Here is a 16,676-nt window from a genome sequence, read left to right as displayed (position 1 = left end):
GGATGGCCAATGGAGTAGCGGAGCGGTGCGTCACGTGGCACGAGGACGTGTCAGGGGGCGGTGCCTCTGCAGCCCCTGCCCGAGTTAAAACCGGAGTGTGAGAGAGAAAAGCGCTTCAGTAGCGAGAGGGGCTGAGAAAGTGGTGACACTGCTGGGGTGCGGAGGGAGTCCCTGAAACTTCTCCCAACAGCCCCAGGGCCAATCTCCCTTCAGCCCACTCCCCTCTCCGTCAGCTCCTCGGTCCCCACTCCCTGCATCGGGGGTGGGGTGGGGAGCCAGGCCCGTCTCCCGCTGGGACACACACAGGGACCGGGAGCGGGGACGGGACCCCCGAGGCGGGGGGGACGGACCGACCGACAGACGGCCGGGCGCCCGCCCCAGCGGGCAGGCAGGCAGGAGGAGGCGGAGACGGGGGTACGACGGGGAGGACTGGGTCTGGGAGTTTCCTCTCAACTATCGGGGGAGAAACTCCCCGCAGCCGGAGGAAAGACCCAGACGGTGTTTTCCACTCGGGGACCGCGCTTCCCCCGCCCCGCGTAGCGGCGGTCGCTGCCACCGGCGCCTCCACCTCTACCATCTCCTTTTTCTCTTCCACCTCGGGCCCCGGTGTCCCCGGCCAGCACTATGCCCATCTTACTGTTCCTGATAGACACGTCTGCCTCTATGAACCAGCGCAGCCATCTGGGCACCACCTACCTGGACACGGCCAAAGGCGCGGTAGAGACCTTCATGAAGGTACCGACTGACCGAGCTCGGGCGGCGACCCCGGCCCGGCAGCCCACGGGCGGCAGGGGTGGCGGGGAGCGCGGCCGGGGGCGGCGAGGCGGAGGTGTCGGGGACCTGACTGCGGGAGCTGCTGGGCTCGGGGACCCCCTCCCCCACCGCGCGGGCGGGCGGGCGCTGCGAGCCGTGCTCGGCCCGGGCCCGGGCTTCGGCCCCAGGCGGTGTGTAGGAGCCGATCTGTGTGTGGGGGGCGGCGTGGAGGGGTGGCCGCTGCGTGTGCGGTACTGTGGGGGGGGTGGGGGGTGGGCTGCGGGGCCGCTGGGCGCCCCTTCTCCGCCTCGTAACCTCGCCTCTGTGCTTCCCTCTCGCTCGCCCTGTTCTTTCTCCCGTCCCCCACCCGCTCTCCCGCAGCTCCGAGCCCGGGATCCCGCCAGCAGAGGAGACAGGTATATGCTGGTCACTTTCGAAGAGCCTCCCTATGCCATCAAGGTAACAGCCCTCGCCCTCCCCCTTCCCTTCCCTGTTCCTTCCTCGCTGCCCTCCCCACCCCCCCCATTCACCCTTCATTATGCTCCCCTCCCCCACCCGCGGTGCTCTAGGCGCTGAGGTCCTTTCCCCCACGGACTCCCACCCCCTCCCCCGCCTCGGAGCGTCCCGGCGCGGCGCGGAGTCGCGGGGCCACCGCCATCCCCTCCCTAGCCCGGCCCGGCGGCCGCGGCGCTGCGATCAACATGGCCGACATTTCCCCTCCGCGGCGGGAGCGGCAGCAATGAACTGTGGGGGATATTTATTCAAGTTAGCCCCAGTGACAGCGGCCCGGCCGCCGCCAGCCGAGCCCGGGCTGGCGTTAAAGGGGAATCGGCCCGAGGCTGGCGAGCCGGCAGCCCGGCCGGGGGGCTGCGGGGCTTGGGCTTCAGGTTCTCGCGGAGAGGCCGAAGGTCCGCGGGGCAGCTGTCGGTTAACTTCGGAAGTCCTGCTCACGTCTGCTTTCCACCAGCACTTTGCATCCCCACCTTCTGGGTATTAGGTCAGGGAGTCAGTTTCCCGGGGAAGTTATCAGGCAGTTAGGCTGTGTAAAGCTGTAGGTTTATTCTTGGCCCCGTTTGGAAGAGTTTCTTCAGCGGTGGTAAGGTACTGGCACGTTAGTCAATCACACCATAGTGTGAAGTGAAGCAGCCCCTTGAGGAACCACAGATTGTGAAGGCTGGCCGTGTATACATGGCTTTAAAATATGAGAAAAAAAAAATCTTACGTTTTTCTTTTTAGGCCGGATGGAAAGAAAACCATGCAACGTTTATGAATGAACTGAAAAACCTGCAGGCAGAAGGACTTACGACTCTTGGCCAATCCCTAAGGACAGCTTTTGATTTATTAAATTTAAATAGATTAGTAACTGGCATAGACAACTATGGGCAGGTAGGTTGAATATTAAGGTGGAAAAAAGTTGATTTTTCTTTTTGTGGAAAAACCCAGTCCAGTCCAAAAACTATAACATGAAGTACGAGTATAAAACATTTCAGAGTGAAGTTTAAGACGTGCACATAACATGAAAGTGAAACTGACCATACGCATATGGTTTTATGGCCCTTTTTTCTTCTTAAACTGTACTTGTATTGAGAATTAGAAACGGAATTCTTTGCTATAATGTCGACATGAATTTGGTTTTAATACCTTGCACTCATCACACAAAAGGGTAAAACTCACCACACTCAAATTTCTCTGATTCTCTACCTACAGGCAATGTGTCCGTAGTACTTTAACTACTAGTTAAATAGTAGTCTTCATTTCCATATTAGTAAAAATGTGAGAGGAAATCCTTCTGTTTCTTGTATCAGGGTTTAATTTAACCTAACCATATTGTAAGGTAACACTTTCATAGGAGTGCAATAACTGGCCAAATACATTAGAATTTCTCAGCTTTTAAAGCTTATACAATATGCAGTTATGCAGCAAGAATTCTGAACTCGTTCCTGAATTAAATGGCAGGTCCAGTTTGTTTGTTTTATTTATTTTCCTCTAAAACCTTGGAAAGAGGCTGTTCCTTACTCCCTTGCCTCCCACATTGCCACTTCCTCCCTCTACTAGCTTCAATCTGTTTGCAGGTGAGACAAACGCTTTAAATCACATGGTGGTTCACTAGGGAAGAATGTAAGGTAGTCTGTTACAACTTTCTGAGATTGCAGGCCTGGAAAATAAAAGATGTATGTGTAATGTTACACATAGAAGACTATTAAACCAAAAGTTTAATTTTTATTCTGTAGTGCAAAGCACTTAACACAATGATACATTTAGGTATACACTTTGTTCTTTTTGCAAGTTTCATGAGCCACTGTTTTAATGAGTTTGACAAATTTCAGGGGGGAGTAATCTCTTAGTACAACTTGTGATTGATTCATATAGAAAGAAACTGAATTGTTCCTTTGTTCCTTTGGTTTAGAAACGTGTGTATTTTACTTCTCCGGGAAATTTGACCATATAACATTTAAAGTAGTTGCAATTCAGAGTCACTTTGTATCTGTTTTTATGTAATTGTGCTTCTATTGTTTAATTAGGTAAACTTGGCACATTAATCTTTTTGTCTCCCTCCTCTGTGTTGCTTTATTGCAACTCAGTAATTTAGGCAGATTTGCCATGAATTTTTCAGTTTGTTTCTGTGAAATAATGGATTTCTTTCCCTTTCATAGTCGTTTGTCATATGTAGTGCTATAAAGTCTTTCATTGATTAAGATTTTGATCAAAATTTCTTTCAGTTCAAAAACCAATTTGAAACATGCCATTATTTGGTTAGTTAGGGTTAGGATCCTTTTTTGGATGTCAGGTTGTCAATATATAGCAGAACTAATGATTTCCTATTTCTCTGATCACATTTCATAAGTGGGAAGGGCAAATAGACACATTCACTTCCTACAAGCTAATTAAAAATATTTCCTAGGTTATTTTCTTAGAAAAACTGATTATCATGGAGCGACTGAGGGTATTTGTAATTTACACCTGTATTTTCCTTTTCCCAGTTGCCATCTTCCACTGGAAGTCTCTTAAGTTCTTGCTGATAAAACTTACAGAAAGTTTGAGGTGGAAGGTGGTCCTGCTGTGCTGTTACCACTTTGAACAAGAGAAGAGCCTGGAGATTAGGAGGCTTTTGCATTTTAGGATTTATTAATTGAAGAATGGGGAGGGATAATACTTCTCAGCTATTCTGATGAATAAGCAAGGAGGCCAGGAGTAATATGAATGCATAAGTCCTGAAATGGCACATAAAAAATGACACTAGCATTAAACTAATTTAGGAAGCCACAGTTTCCAAATTAAAATGATTGAATAAAGTGTTTAGTGAGAAGAAGACATCTTTCCAGAAGATATTTTTCATCGTAAGATTTGCTCTTACTAATTTAGATAGTATACATTTACAATTCAATGAAAGGATAAATTGTGAAGAATTTTGGATGTCTCAAACGTTTAATAACTGAATTCAGTTCATGTATTTTCTTTTTAATTGTAAAAGTACTTTCTATCTGCCTATTTTCTGTGGAGTACCTTTATTCTGTAACATCAGCGCTTTTGCGTAAACACTTCACTTGGATCAGGCTCTGTACCTGGGATCTGCGGAGCCCACAGTACTAAATACTTGCAAACGATCACAATAATTGAAGGAAATGAGAAAAGGTGAGCTAGGGGAAAGCGTATTGATTTTATAGAGCATCTGAAAGCCTTTGAAGTTCCTAAATAATTTTGTTAAATATCTAAATGTGGGCATGTGTGAGTGTGTGAGTGTGTATGTGTGTGTACGGATTGACCCCCTGCTGCCCCCACATACATAAGTACATACGTGATTTTCCAATAAGCAAAAGTATTTTTAGTACCTTTTTACCTTAATACCTTTTTATATTGCACCTGTTAAATTAGCATACTTCTAAATAAAATGTCTTCGAGATGTTAGCTAGGTTACTGACAGAATTTGCAGGGCCTCAGTAAGGTTAGAGTAGCTAAGGACAAAGAATGATCCTTGGTGAGTGTTTTCCTCAAGCACTTTTTTCCCCCAAGCACTTTGGATATCCTCCTGAAAAATTTTTGCAGAAAACAAACAAACAAAAAAAGCAAAACACACAACACACACAAAGAAGTCCTTATAAATATTTAATTCTGATAATCAGTGCTGATATTTCTACAATCAGGGAACAATGTATAGCTTCTAGTCAATCTTTTCCTTAATTATAGTAGCACTTCATTAAATTGCCTGTTGCAGCTAAATTCGATGTGTGTGTGTGTGTGTGTGTATGTTTTTTCACATGTGTTCACAAGAGTTTCAAAAATAATGCTGACCTTTTGAGAGCCACTGAAGATCTGAACCAGCCTTAATATCTAAAGTTAGAGCACATCTAAAGTTTTAGAAGTCTGATTAAAGTTTTATATGTAGATTGGTTTATTTTTCATTTTGTCCCAAATTGTTTTCTGTCATTGTTTTCAGCATTGTCCCCCAGTGCCCTTGTTGAAGTTAGGTTTAGATGCTAAATATAATTCTGGCCTATAACTCATCAGTTTGGTCACCGGACTGAGTCCAGGCTCTTACGACTCAAAGTGCTAGTGCTCATTAGAGTGTTCCAGGACTTAGAATGGTACCTGACCTGCTACTCTGTCCTGTCTTCTCTGTAAAGATAATCCTTGGCCAGTACCCTAACATGAGATACATGTATGTTTAATTTTTTTGAGGATTTTCAATGCCATTTACTCATTGAAAAATGGTGGCTTTTAAACAAGATCAAATAGAATGAATTTTAGGGAGAATAATTTAACCAATTTTATTCTTTAGCAGAAAATTCAGATAGAGTTCTATAAGTACTTTTTTTCTTATTACCCAAGCAGTTCCATTTAGTACTCAAGTGGTACAAAATACAGGCTTCCTTTTAACGTTGGTGGGTCAAGAAATGAAAACTTGATTCCCATTTGGGTTTTTGTTTTCCCATAGGCTATCAACAAATGTATTAACCACAGCTTGGTATTTATTGACCTACAGACATCTTTTCAAAAGAAAGTAGATTATACTTGAACACACTATTGTGCTGAACGTGAACTGGAAGCACAATGGTGAATTGTATTTGGTAAAATCTTAAGTTCCTGAATATTTTCCCTAAATTTAAAATTGTGATAAAGACATAACATCACATTTACAGTCTTAACCATTTCTGAGTGTGTAGTCCAGTAGTGCTAGGTTCATTCCCATGCTAATCTCGTGCAGCCAATCTCCACAACGTTTTCATCTTGCAAAACGAACTCTATACCCATTAAACAGTAATTCCTCATTTCCTTCCTCCCAGCCTTGGCAGCCTCCATTCTTTTTTTTTTCTATGAATCCGACTACTCTAGAGATACCTCATATAAGTGGAATCCCACAGGACAATTGACCCTTGAATGACACTGGGTTTAGGGACACTGACCCCTGTTTTTGATGCACCAAAAACTCAACTTCTAATAGCCTACGGTTGACTGGAAGTATTACTGGTAACAGTCAATACATTTTGGATGTTACATGCATTGCATACTGTATTATTACAATAGGGTAAGTTAGGGGGAAGAAAATGTTAAAGAAAAGACTAGTGCTGATGGGTACATACTTAATTTTAAAAAAGCAAACAAAAAAACTACATATAATTGGACCCCACACAGTTCAAGCCCACTTTCAAGGGTCCAGTGTATTTGTCTTCTTGTGACTGGCTTATTTTAGTTAGCATGATGTCCTCAAGATTCATACATATTGTAGCATGTGTCAGTGTTTCGTTTTTAAAGGCTGAATAATGCTGTATGTGCATGCCACATGTTGCTTATCCATTCATCTGTTGGTGGACACTTGGGCTGCTTCCACCTCTTGGATGTTGTGAATAATGCTGCTATGCGTGTGGTGTGCAAGTGTGAAAGATCTTGCCTTTCAGTTCTTTTGGGTATATACCCTGAAGTGCAGTTGGATCATGTATGAAATCTCTGTATTTTTGTGGAATTGTGATATTGCTTCCTGTAGCAGTTGCACTATTTTATATTTCCACAGTGCACAAGAATTCCAGTTTCTCCACATCCTCACCAACACTTACTGCTTTCTGTTTTTCTGGTATTAGTCATCCTAAGGGCTGTGAGGTGGTATCTCATTGGTTTATTTGCATTTACCTAATTATTTGTGTTGAGCATCTCTTCGTATTCTGGTTAGACTGGTATATTATTGGCTTTTGAGAAGTGTCTATTCAAGACCTTTGCTAACTTAAGAACCTTTTTTTCCGAGTTGTAGGAGTGACTTAAATATTTTGAATATTAATTTCTTATGAGATATGGTGATTTGCAAATATTTTCTCCTATTCTAGGGTTGCCTTTTCAACTCTACTAATTGTGCCCTTTGGGTCACAGAAGTTTTAGTTTTTGACGTAGTCCAGTTTATCAATATTTTCTTTTGTTGCCTGTGCTTTTGGGGTCATATCCAAGCGATCATTACCAAGTCCAATGTCTCTGAAGCTTTTCCTCTTATTTCCTTTTAGGAGTTTTAGGTCTTATATTTATTTAAGTTTTTAATTCATTTTGAGTAAATTTTTGTACTATTTTAGGGTAAGTTTCCATCTTTCTTTTGCAGGCAGACATACAGTATTCCCACCTCCAGTGATTGACTGTCATTCCCTGCTCAGACCCTAGCAAGCCCCTGATCTTCCAAGCCTCCTACAATGATTTTCAATAATTAGTATGGGCTGATAGGGGACTTTACAGGCAAATTTGCATAAATGTTTTTTCTCCATCTTGATTTAATTGTGTAAAAGAAGGGGTTGGCTAGGGATGTGAAATTTGGAACCCCACCCCTGACCTTAACATTTATTTGCATTATTTTGTATCATTGGGCAGGCAGTCCCTTTCCCACCCTGTCCCCCTCTGCTGCTTCCTATTCCAAATTGCCAATAATGAAGCCATTGCACCCTTATTAAAGAATCAACGAGAGGGTTAAGTGAGGTGATAGAGTACGATGTATTTTAAAAATTACGAAGTGTTTGCTCAGTAAGACACAAAGCATACTTTTTTGATCAGTAGATTATTTACCTCTAGTTTTTCATTATTTTTCAGCTTAAAATTTGAAATTACAGTTTTAAAAATCTAATGATATTTAAAGCTGACTTTTGTTACATGATTTAAAATCTATTAGTGGTATATTAAGTGTATATTTTTTTCTTTGGCTTTGTATTCTTTTTGGAGAAGCAGTGTGAAAAGTAAATACTGTAACTCGGCCAAAGTTGTCATAATGGCAATTGATAAGCACGGGGTAGTGTACAGAGGTAGTGTTTTAAAAAAAAAATTTAAGTGAAAGCTGGATGTAAATAATTCAGTAGGTAAATCAGAAAGTCATTGTTTTGCAGGAATAAAAGTTAGAAAAGGAACCCTGAAGAGACAAAAGCACACGCTTTAACATTGTTTCAAATAGGGAGCTCCCCCTAGTGCATTTAAATCGAGATTTATACAAGTGTGATTTGCAGGGAAGCTTTGAGGGGCACATCTGTTGGGTAAATCAAGGGATATTTTAATAAGGTTTGACTGAGTTCAAAGTAGGGTAAAAAGGATATGATTTATTTGCCATTGAGCATTAATTTTAAAGGTGGTAATTTAAAAAATTTGAAGATTTTAATTTCTTTGAAAACACTAGCTCTAAATTTTCTTCTTAATTTTACACTCTAAGTCTGTTTTCTAAAGGGTAAAAAACCACTCTGTCATGATCTTTCAAAAGAAATAGAAAAAGAATAAGGACATTATTGCATTCTTAATTAGGAATTATTAAAAAGAAATAACTACAAAAGGCAAAAATAATAGGTTCCATTTCTTAAAGAGAATTTTATTTTTCCTTCATGAAAAATAATTGTCAGTAATTATGTATTAAACTACGTACAACTGAAAATTAAAAGGCCAGTAACAAATCTAATATTTGCATGAAAGAATTCACTTATTCAGATATTTTGAATTAAGGCCATTTGTGGTCAGACTTAGCTAAAAGGATAATTTATCCATGTTCATGTCATGGATTTCTTCAGTGAGGTTGCACAATATTTTATAGCTTGAGGTTTTCCTAAATATTTAAAGTTATTTTTAACCAGCATAATTCTGTAATCCTTCACCTAAAATTGTTTTGGTGGACTTTTTATTTATTTATTTTGGTTGATTACATAAACCAGCCATGTATTTTTTTTTTAATTAAAAAATTTCCTCATATGAACTTAATTTTTGTTTAACCTTATTATTAACCTATTTGGCTTAAGCATGGTCACGAGACCATAAATAAAATACTGAAGGTTTTTTTTGGTTTTGTTTTAGGTTGTATTTATTCCCAGATCTCTCTTCTTCCACCAGCCTTTTATTGAGATAGAACTTAGTACCCAATCCTAAGTGTGAAACTTGGTGAACTTTTATATACACTTTTTTTTCTGTTGATTATATATTTTATTTAATCTGATATAAACAAAATATTCTCATTTCCATATGTGATCATTACATATAGACTCCTGAAAAAACCTGAATTTTTGCGTCTACTGACAACTTTTCTTCATTGGACTTTCTATAGGTACTTTGTTGTGTTTACTGTTTCACAGGGCTTAGGAATTCAAAGTGATGTTAGAAGTTCACTGCATGTCTTCCATTTTATAGATGGCAGTAAGGCCTAGCAAAGCAAAATGCTTAATTTCTTTATATTTCTGAACTATTTTAAAGAATGCAGTTGGTTATGGAATAGTTATGCAGATTTTATTAGTAATTTATATAATATTTAAGAATACATTTTAATTAAAGGGGTAAGCAGTGGATCTGAGTCCTTTTTTTGCGGAGTATGTTTATAATTCTCCAATGAAATAGGCATCCTTTAGCTTCCTCTGAAAACCAGGCATCCTTTTGCCAGTATGTTAGATTTGGTCTTATAACACCCTCCTAACTCCCCACTCCTTTGTTTGGAAAGACATAAGAACATAAATGTGGAGGATAATTGATAGATTTTTTTCTTTTCTTTTTTTTACCATTAGTAGGCCCAAATGCTAATTTATGTATATGTATAATTGCACTTTTTGATTTTTTATTTGATAGTTTATTACATTTTTCATATAGTTAGTTAACATAGGGCTGTTAACCTAGTCAGTTAATTAAAATTAATTGACTTTTTCACTGTGGTATGCCAGCCAGTATTAGTATTATAATTATAACTTTTTGCTTCGGACAGTCTTGTAATTAGTTAATGTATATTTCTTTTCACGTAAGATAATTTTGAAATACTCTAATCACTGTGTTTTTAAGATTCAAAAAGATCTGTTTGGCTCTGTGTATTCCCACTCCACCCATGAGTTCCTGACAAAGTCTTATCAGCCTTAGTTTCTCTATAAGAAAATAGGGTAAAAGGGTCTGTCTTGCAGGATTGTGGTAAAGATCAAGGGAAGTACAACACAATTTATTATTTTAACACGTATTACTATTGTTTGAATTTTTATTTGAATTTAGAAAGTGGAATCATGGTACATAGAGTATCTTGTCCAGTTTGTTTTCGAACAAGCGTGCGGTACTGAAAGAGCTGCCCCATCAGAGCTGGCTGTGCCGGACGCTGCCACTCACTAGCTGACGTAGTGCTGACAAGTCCCAGGACCTTACCCAGTGGCGATGCTGCCAATCTTGGAAATTTTTTATAAGAATTAGAAGTAACATATATTTTTACAGAAATTTTATTTAGACTGTTGTTGGGAATCCCAAATCTAAGCTCGACTGTAGAAATAATATTTGTTAATTATCTAGCAAAGTGTCTGCTTGGTACATGGTAGGAATTTAGATGATGATGATGATAATCATCCCTAATAGTATGGTAAACACTTAACAGGATTAAAGCTTTCTAATATGACATTTTTGAGGGGAAAAAAGAGTTGTCATAATCCATCACAAGAAGCTTAGAATTAGCTATTTAGTTGTTGCAACTAAAGTAAAATCACCTGCCATAGGGACACATGATTTTTGGTTTTGAACTGAATCTCTATAGATTGCTCCAAAAATACTTACTTGTTGGTGTTACAGAAATCTTTTCCCCAAAATCAGTTTCTTGTTCAAAACCAGTTTAATAATAGTGAGCACTTAAAGAAACTTTCTGATTTTCAAAGCAAGAAGGGTTTTAAACTTCGAGGAAATTTAAATCTGAGTCCATTGCTAGGGCTTTGTAGCAGTATATTTTAAAATTCAAGTCCATGATGGTTGGGATAAGGTGAAGGGAGGAGGTTTTTGTATAGAACAAAGGCCCAATGCAAAAAACGTGTGATCCCTTTTATTGTTTGTAATGTAGATTTATTGTGGGGAAAACATAATAGGACAAGCCTTTTAAAGATTTTTTTATGTGACAATATTTCTTTTTTAGGGTATATGTGAGTTGAAATTTGATTGTTGGTATATCGAGAGATACTTTCTCGTAAACTGTATTTTAATTTATAATTAAGAGGATTGGTTGTACTAAAGGACAAATTTATATCAGCCTAGTAGTGTCTTACCACTAGTCTCTATGGACACTTGCTTTTTTAATCTGTGTCTTAAAAGGGTATGATGTTTTAACATTTTTTATCCATAGTTTTGGCCAGATGAACTAGGGGACTCGTGGTGGCCTTTGGAAGAATCGTATCATCTAAAATAGTTTATTGTAGAAATTAAAATAGTTCTTCATAGTTGAGAAAAAGTAATTGTAGCATTAGCTGTTAAGTAATTAGTTTATTACTAGTAAATTTCAGGATTAATGCTAGCATGTTAAATGAATACTTTCCTTTTGTCTTAAATTTGATAAACCTAATTAGATATTAGGAAACACCAGCAAGGGCTTCCAGGTATTCTGTAGTTTAAACACTGGAAGCATCCAAATAATTATTCTGAAAGTTTCAAAACAATAGATTATTATTATTTTTAAAGATTTTATTTATTTATTTTTAGATGGAGGGGAAGGAGAACGAGAGGGAGAGAAACATGAATGTGTGGTTGCCTCCGGCATGCCCCCTACTGGGAACCTGGCCCAAAACTCAGGCATGTGCCCTGACTGGGAATTGGGCTGGCGACCCTTTGGTTCGTGGTCCAGTGTTCACTCAGTCCACTGAGCCATACCAGCCAGGGCAGGTTATTACTACTTTTGACAATAGATTATTTTTAATCACTGGAATTGAAGATGATTGACTATGCAGTGTTCTGTGAAGGGTTGGCTCTAGAAAACCACAGTGGGTGATGTTACAAAGGCTAGATGTAAAAGAAAATGGCAAGGTGTAGTACTTCTGGATTGTCAGGAATAAGCAAGACGATGTCTTGGCCCCTGGTGATGCCTTAGCTATGATGGTTCCTGATCATAGATGTACTTTGGCAGGTAATAACTAATGTAAAATGAATTTCTTTTGTTGTGCAGTTTTAGTTGTCAATCCCATTTCTCAAATCAGTAAGTTAGAAAGAAAAATCAAGAGATTACCTCCAGAAAATTGGGCCACAATCAGGTAGCAAAAAGAGTAAAGGTCTTTATATCTAAATTTTATTGTTAACCCATAATAGATAAGGTGTTAATGCCAAACAAGATTTCTCTATTGAATGTAGATCCAGTGAAAAAATTGTCTTGTCATGTTCTTAGAGCTCCCATTTTTGTTAGCGATAGCTGCAGTCTAAAACGGGACAGTCTGCAGTCATCCGTATGTGACATCTACTTTTTCATGAGGCTCACTTCTAAGGTAAAACCTTGGTGGATTTATATGTGTACTTAGGAAGGCTTATATAAATTTTTTTAACAGTAGTTCCAAATATGTGGATAGTATTTTATTTCCCCAAAATGTAAAGTACTTTGAAAATTTTAAATCTGCATACACTTGGGAAGGTATTTAGCATAAGCATTTATAAATGTTTTAATTGGTATCTAGCAAGAACAGATTTCTAGAAACTCATTACTTGTGTCTGTGTGTATACATATATATGTATATATGTGTATCTATATGTATATACACATATATACACACGCATTGAGAGCATATACACACACACGCACACACGTAATGGATTTAGAGAAATTTAAATATTTCCTAAAAATCTTACTGAAATTAGATTATCACTCATTCTAGAAAATGAAAAACCATATTTTTTACAAAACAGGGACCCTTAACATTAATCTCATTATGATTTATTTAATTACATTATTTTCAGGTTGGCCTTCAGCTGTAGCATATGGGAAACAATAGATTCAGTTTTCCCAAGAGCTTATCGTTAGTTTTTTCCCTTTATTAAATTGCATGCTTTATTGCTAACTTCACTGATATGCAGCACTTATTAGGTAGTTTCCTCTCATTTTCAGTTGCTCTCCTGAGGATACTTAACGTAGAATGTTATGGTAGAATTCCATCTTTTTTGTAGGACAGCTGTTGTGTGTGTGAATGATTCTTTTGAGAGCATACTCATGTTTGTAGTGCGGATGTCTTTAGAAGGAAGTAACCATAATGGTTAAAGATGTGACTTAACCAGACTTTTGCAAAGGTAACATCTGTAGGCTTAGTGGTAATCAACAACCCAAGTAGAGGATTAATCTCAGTAAAATAGGCAGATCCGTATGATTTTTTGGAGTCAGATTAATTTTCAGCATCATGTTATATGACTTCACTTGTCTTTGAAAATATGTCTTCATCTTGGCTTCTATATTTTCCTTTTTTTGCCATGTTTCTAATGTGTTTATTATTACGTGCATTGCTGAAATAATATTTTCCCAAATTAATATATTACCCAATACAATAAATATAATAAATATATTAAGGTCTTTTTCCAGAGTGTTAGTATTTCTTAAGTAAAATTATATTTCTGATAACACTCATTATTCTTTTTATGCCAATATGAACACTATTTGGCTGATGATACTTTTAAACACTGCCATAACCAGCTATTTATTTGTTAGAGTAATCTTATTCAAATTTTATATTCCAGTTCAAATGTAGAACTCAAATTCTGTGAAATTATTACATATTTAATATGTTAAACATTGAATTTACATGACTGCCCTTTGATGCAGTGTACTTAGTCTTATGAATTGTTGAGTTCCCTTAGCAATTTTTTTCACACAGTTTTCGAGTTCTTATAGTTAGTATTTTTTGCATCATTACTACTTGGTTTATTATTTAAATTCTAGGATATTGCTCCTTTGTTACTGTATTAAAATGAATATATGAGATTCCTGATTTTGCTTGCCTTAATTTTCCGTCTATTTTTAATGCTGTTATGTTTTTTTTTTTTTAATCTTCACCTGTGGATATATTTAGAGAGGAAGGGAAATAGAGAAAGAAAGTGAGAAACATTGATGAGTTGCCTCCCTTATGTGCCCTGATGGGGGATCGAACTTGTAACCTAGCTATGTGCCCTGACCTGGAATCAAACCTGCAACCTTTCAATTTCTGGGACAGTGCTTCTTATGTTATGGTTTTAACATAAGAAATTCTATGGTTAGGTAAAGGAACTGTATTGGCACACGATTGTATAGTGGAACTGCTTGAAACTAAAAGTACATTTCTTTTAATATGGAATTTTAACATTTTTAAAGTATAGACCTGAATATATTGTAAGATACTAGGTTTTTCTATATTAGCAGGATTTTAAAGTTTTATTTTTCGATATTAATCACCTTTTGATTTTCAACATTACTTGTTTTGAATATGTAGTAAGTGCCCTGGTTTAAAGTTTTAAGCACTGTAGACAGTTACACAGTTGCTCATGTCCGCGCTTCAGAGGCAACCATGATCAGTCAGTTTGTAACGTATCCTTCAGAGGTCTTTTGTGTATGGTCAAGGTGCTAGTTATGTTTAAGGCACTAATTTTTTAAGATGAGTATTTTAGAGTTTTTATTTTGAAAGACTCATTTACACCATATCACTTGAGCTCTTAACAGAATTCTTGCCGAATTCTAAAACAAACAAAATTTGTAATTCTGGCCTTGGAATATTGGGTTAAATGTACGCCTGTCGGGTCTTTATTGACTTAAATATTACTATATTTTGTTTGGAATGTGTAATTAACCTGTTGTATATTTATCCCTGTGATATAATGAACCTCCCCATTCTTTCAAAAAGAGCTAAGCAGTATTAATGACAAGGAATTATTAAATAGAAAATATAATTAATTAAATATAATTAGGACTCTGATTTCACATATCTTACTACTGTAGTTTTAGGCTAAAATAAAAACAATGGAACTGGTTTAAAGAAAAATATTAAGTATGTAAATAGTAGTACAGGTAATAGTGGTACTGAAAAAAGATTCTGGCTGTGCCGTGCAAATGTCGAAAGTCAGCAATACCGAACTGAAGAGTGTCAGTTTAGTTCTCCTGCAAAGTATGGGTTAAAAGCTTATTTTCCCAATTATGTGTAGTTGTAATAATAATCATTATTATCATTATTATGACTAGTCAGTCATTGGATGTGAATTGTATCCTCAGATACTTTTAGAAATAAGCTTAAAGTAGAAGAATATTATGTTTAATATTAAAGTGTCTACATTTATATTTTTCTTATAGAATCTGAATTTTGAAAAATTATGGAATTACATAAAAAGTTTCTAAAAGGAATATGAGGTGGTTTCTTATTGTTACCTCTTTATTATCTGTGGTAATAGAGGAAAATAACGATAGATAATGCAGGCTTCGTTTCATATTTTTCCTGTTTAAGTAGATTCTACAAAGATGTACAGAAAGATAACCTGAGGCTCTAATCTAGAAACCTAACCATGACAAAGGTGTTAGCAGCAGTCCTGCTGAGGACTCGCGGAGTGCACGTTTGAGGAGCTGCATTGGTATTGCACGCACTTCTCAAGGCAGCCCTTTCCTTCTTGGAAAAGGGCTTCCAGCTTGTTGCTTCTGTTACTTGAAAAGGAAGTTTCAGGCTGAAAAAGCGTGGGCTATTTCGGAAGTTTTTGATGTTCTTTCTGGGTGATACTCTTTAGCCTAGAAGTGTTTGTTGATTGCTATTGACTGTAGCTTTCCTGGCACATAGCAAAATAGCCAGGTAGTGGGAACCAGGTGAGGGTTCACAGAAGATGCTGCCCCTGGGGAGCCAGAATGCTCACCCTCGGTGTGCACTTCCCCAGCAGGAGCCTGAGTCACGGAGAAGTGGGGCTGGCACAGGCCGGTGCCATCCTCATGAGATTGTTCAAAGAACTGGGAGGAAAACTGGAGCCTTTGGTCCCACAAGCAGAGCAGCAATGACCGGTTTTCTGAATGCGCAGAGTTGCCTTCCTTTTGTTTCAGAAGATAATAGCTAAGACCTGTTTAAGGGTATAGTAAAAGGCCCCTCCCCCCAGTCTGTTGACAATTTGGGGGTAAAATTAAAAATTCTGAGCCTTCGAGCCCTGGCTGGGTGGCGTAGTTGGTTGGAGTGTCACCTGTACACCAAGAGGTTGTGGGTTCCATCCCCAGTTGGACTGTGTACAGGAGGCAACTAGTCGGTGTTTCTTTCTTACATTGCTGTTTCTCTCGCTCTCCTTCCCTCTCTCTAAAAAATCAATGAACATATCCTCAGGTGAGGACTAAAGAAAAATTCTGATTCTGCACATCAGGCTAATTAATATTTGGAGAGAAATTAGCCTTATTTTCACATTTTCAAAATGTTGGCAAAATGTTTTAACATTTCAAGAGTATTTTTTTGGTACAGAAATGAACTAGGTTCTAGTGGATAAGTTCTACTTATTTGAGTTATATTCTTTAAGTTTTCTCATTGGTATAAGCCTTAATTGAATTGTTTAACACTGTAATATTTTAAAATTATTGACAGAACTTAAGTGAAAATTTTTACTTTATAAAAACTTACCTGAGCCTTTTGACCAATATTAAACTCAAATTTTATAAATGACAGGATTTCCATTAGCAAATAGCTCTAGAGGTAGGTTTTATACTTTGCAGTATATTTTCTGGTGACATACCTAGATTTCTTTCCCAGAACCAT

General features: G+C 38.1%; 1 protein-coding gene across 5 annotated transcripts in view; it reads left to right on the top strand.

Annotated features, from left to right (window-relative positions):
- INTS6 (integrator complex subunit 6) overlaps window positions 1-16,676 on the top strand; it is an 87,507-nt gene that overhangs the window by 1,062 nt on the left and 69,769 nt on the right. For 3 of the 5 annotated variants that reach the window (XR_006656484.3, XR_006656485.3, XR_006656487.3), the window contains exons 1-3: window positions 100-735; window positions 1,135-1,212; window positions 1,990-2,139. Coding sequence is in view for 2 of the 5 variants with exons in the window: in XM_024568630.3 (XP_024424398.1) it covers window positions 625-735; window positions 1,135-1,212; window positions 1,990-2,139 (339 nt within the window). In the remaining 3 variants the exon portion in view is untranslated. Of the gene's footprint in view, window positions 1-99; window positions 736-864; window positions 945-1,134; window positions 1,213-1,989; window positions 2,140-16,676 lie in introns of those variants that run through there. The other 2 variants (XM_024568630.3, XM_053916776.2) reach the window with 2 other exon arrangements.

This window comes from Desmodus rotundus, chromosome 13 (genome assembly GCF_022682495.2).
Source record: "Desmodus rotundus isolate HL8 chromosome 13, HLdesRot8A.1, whole genome shotgun sequence".
NCBI lineage: Eukaryota > Metazoa > Chordata > Mammalia > Chiroptera > Phyllostomidae > Desmodus > Desmodus rotundus.
The sequence above is the reverse complement of the archived record's forward strand: the minus strand, read 5'-3'. Positions and strand labels throughout refer to the sequence as shown.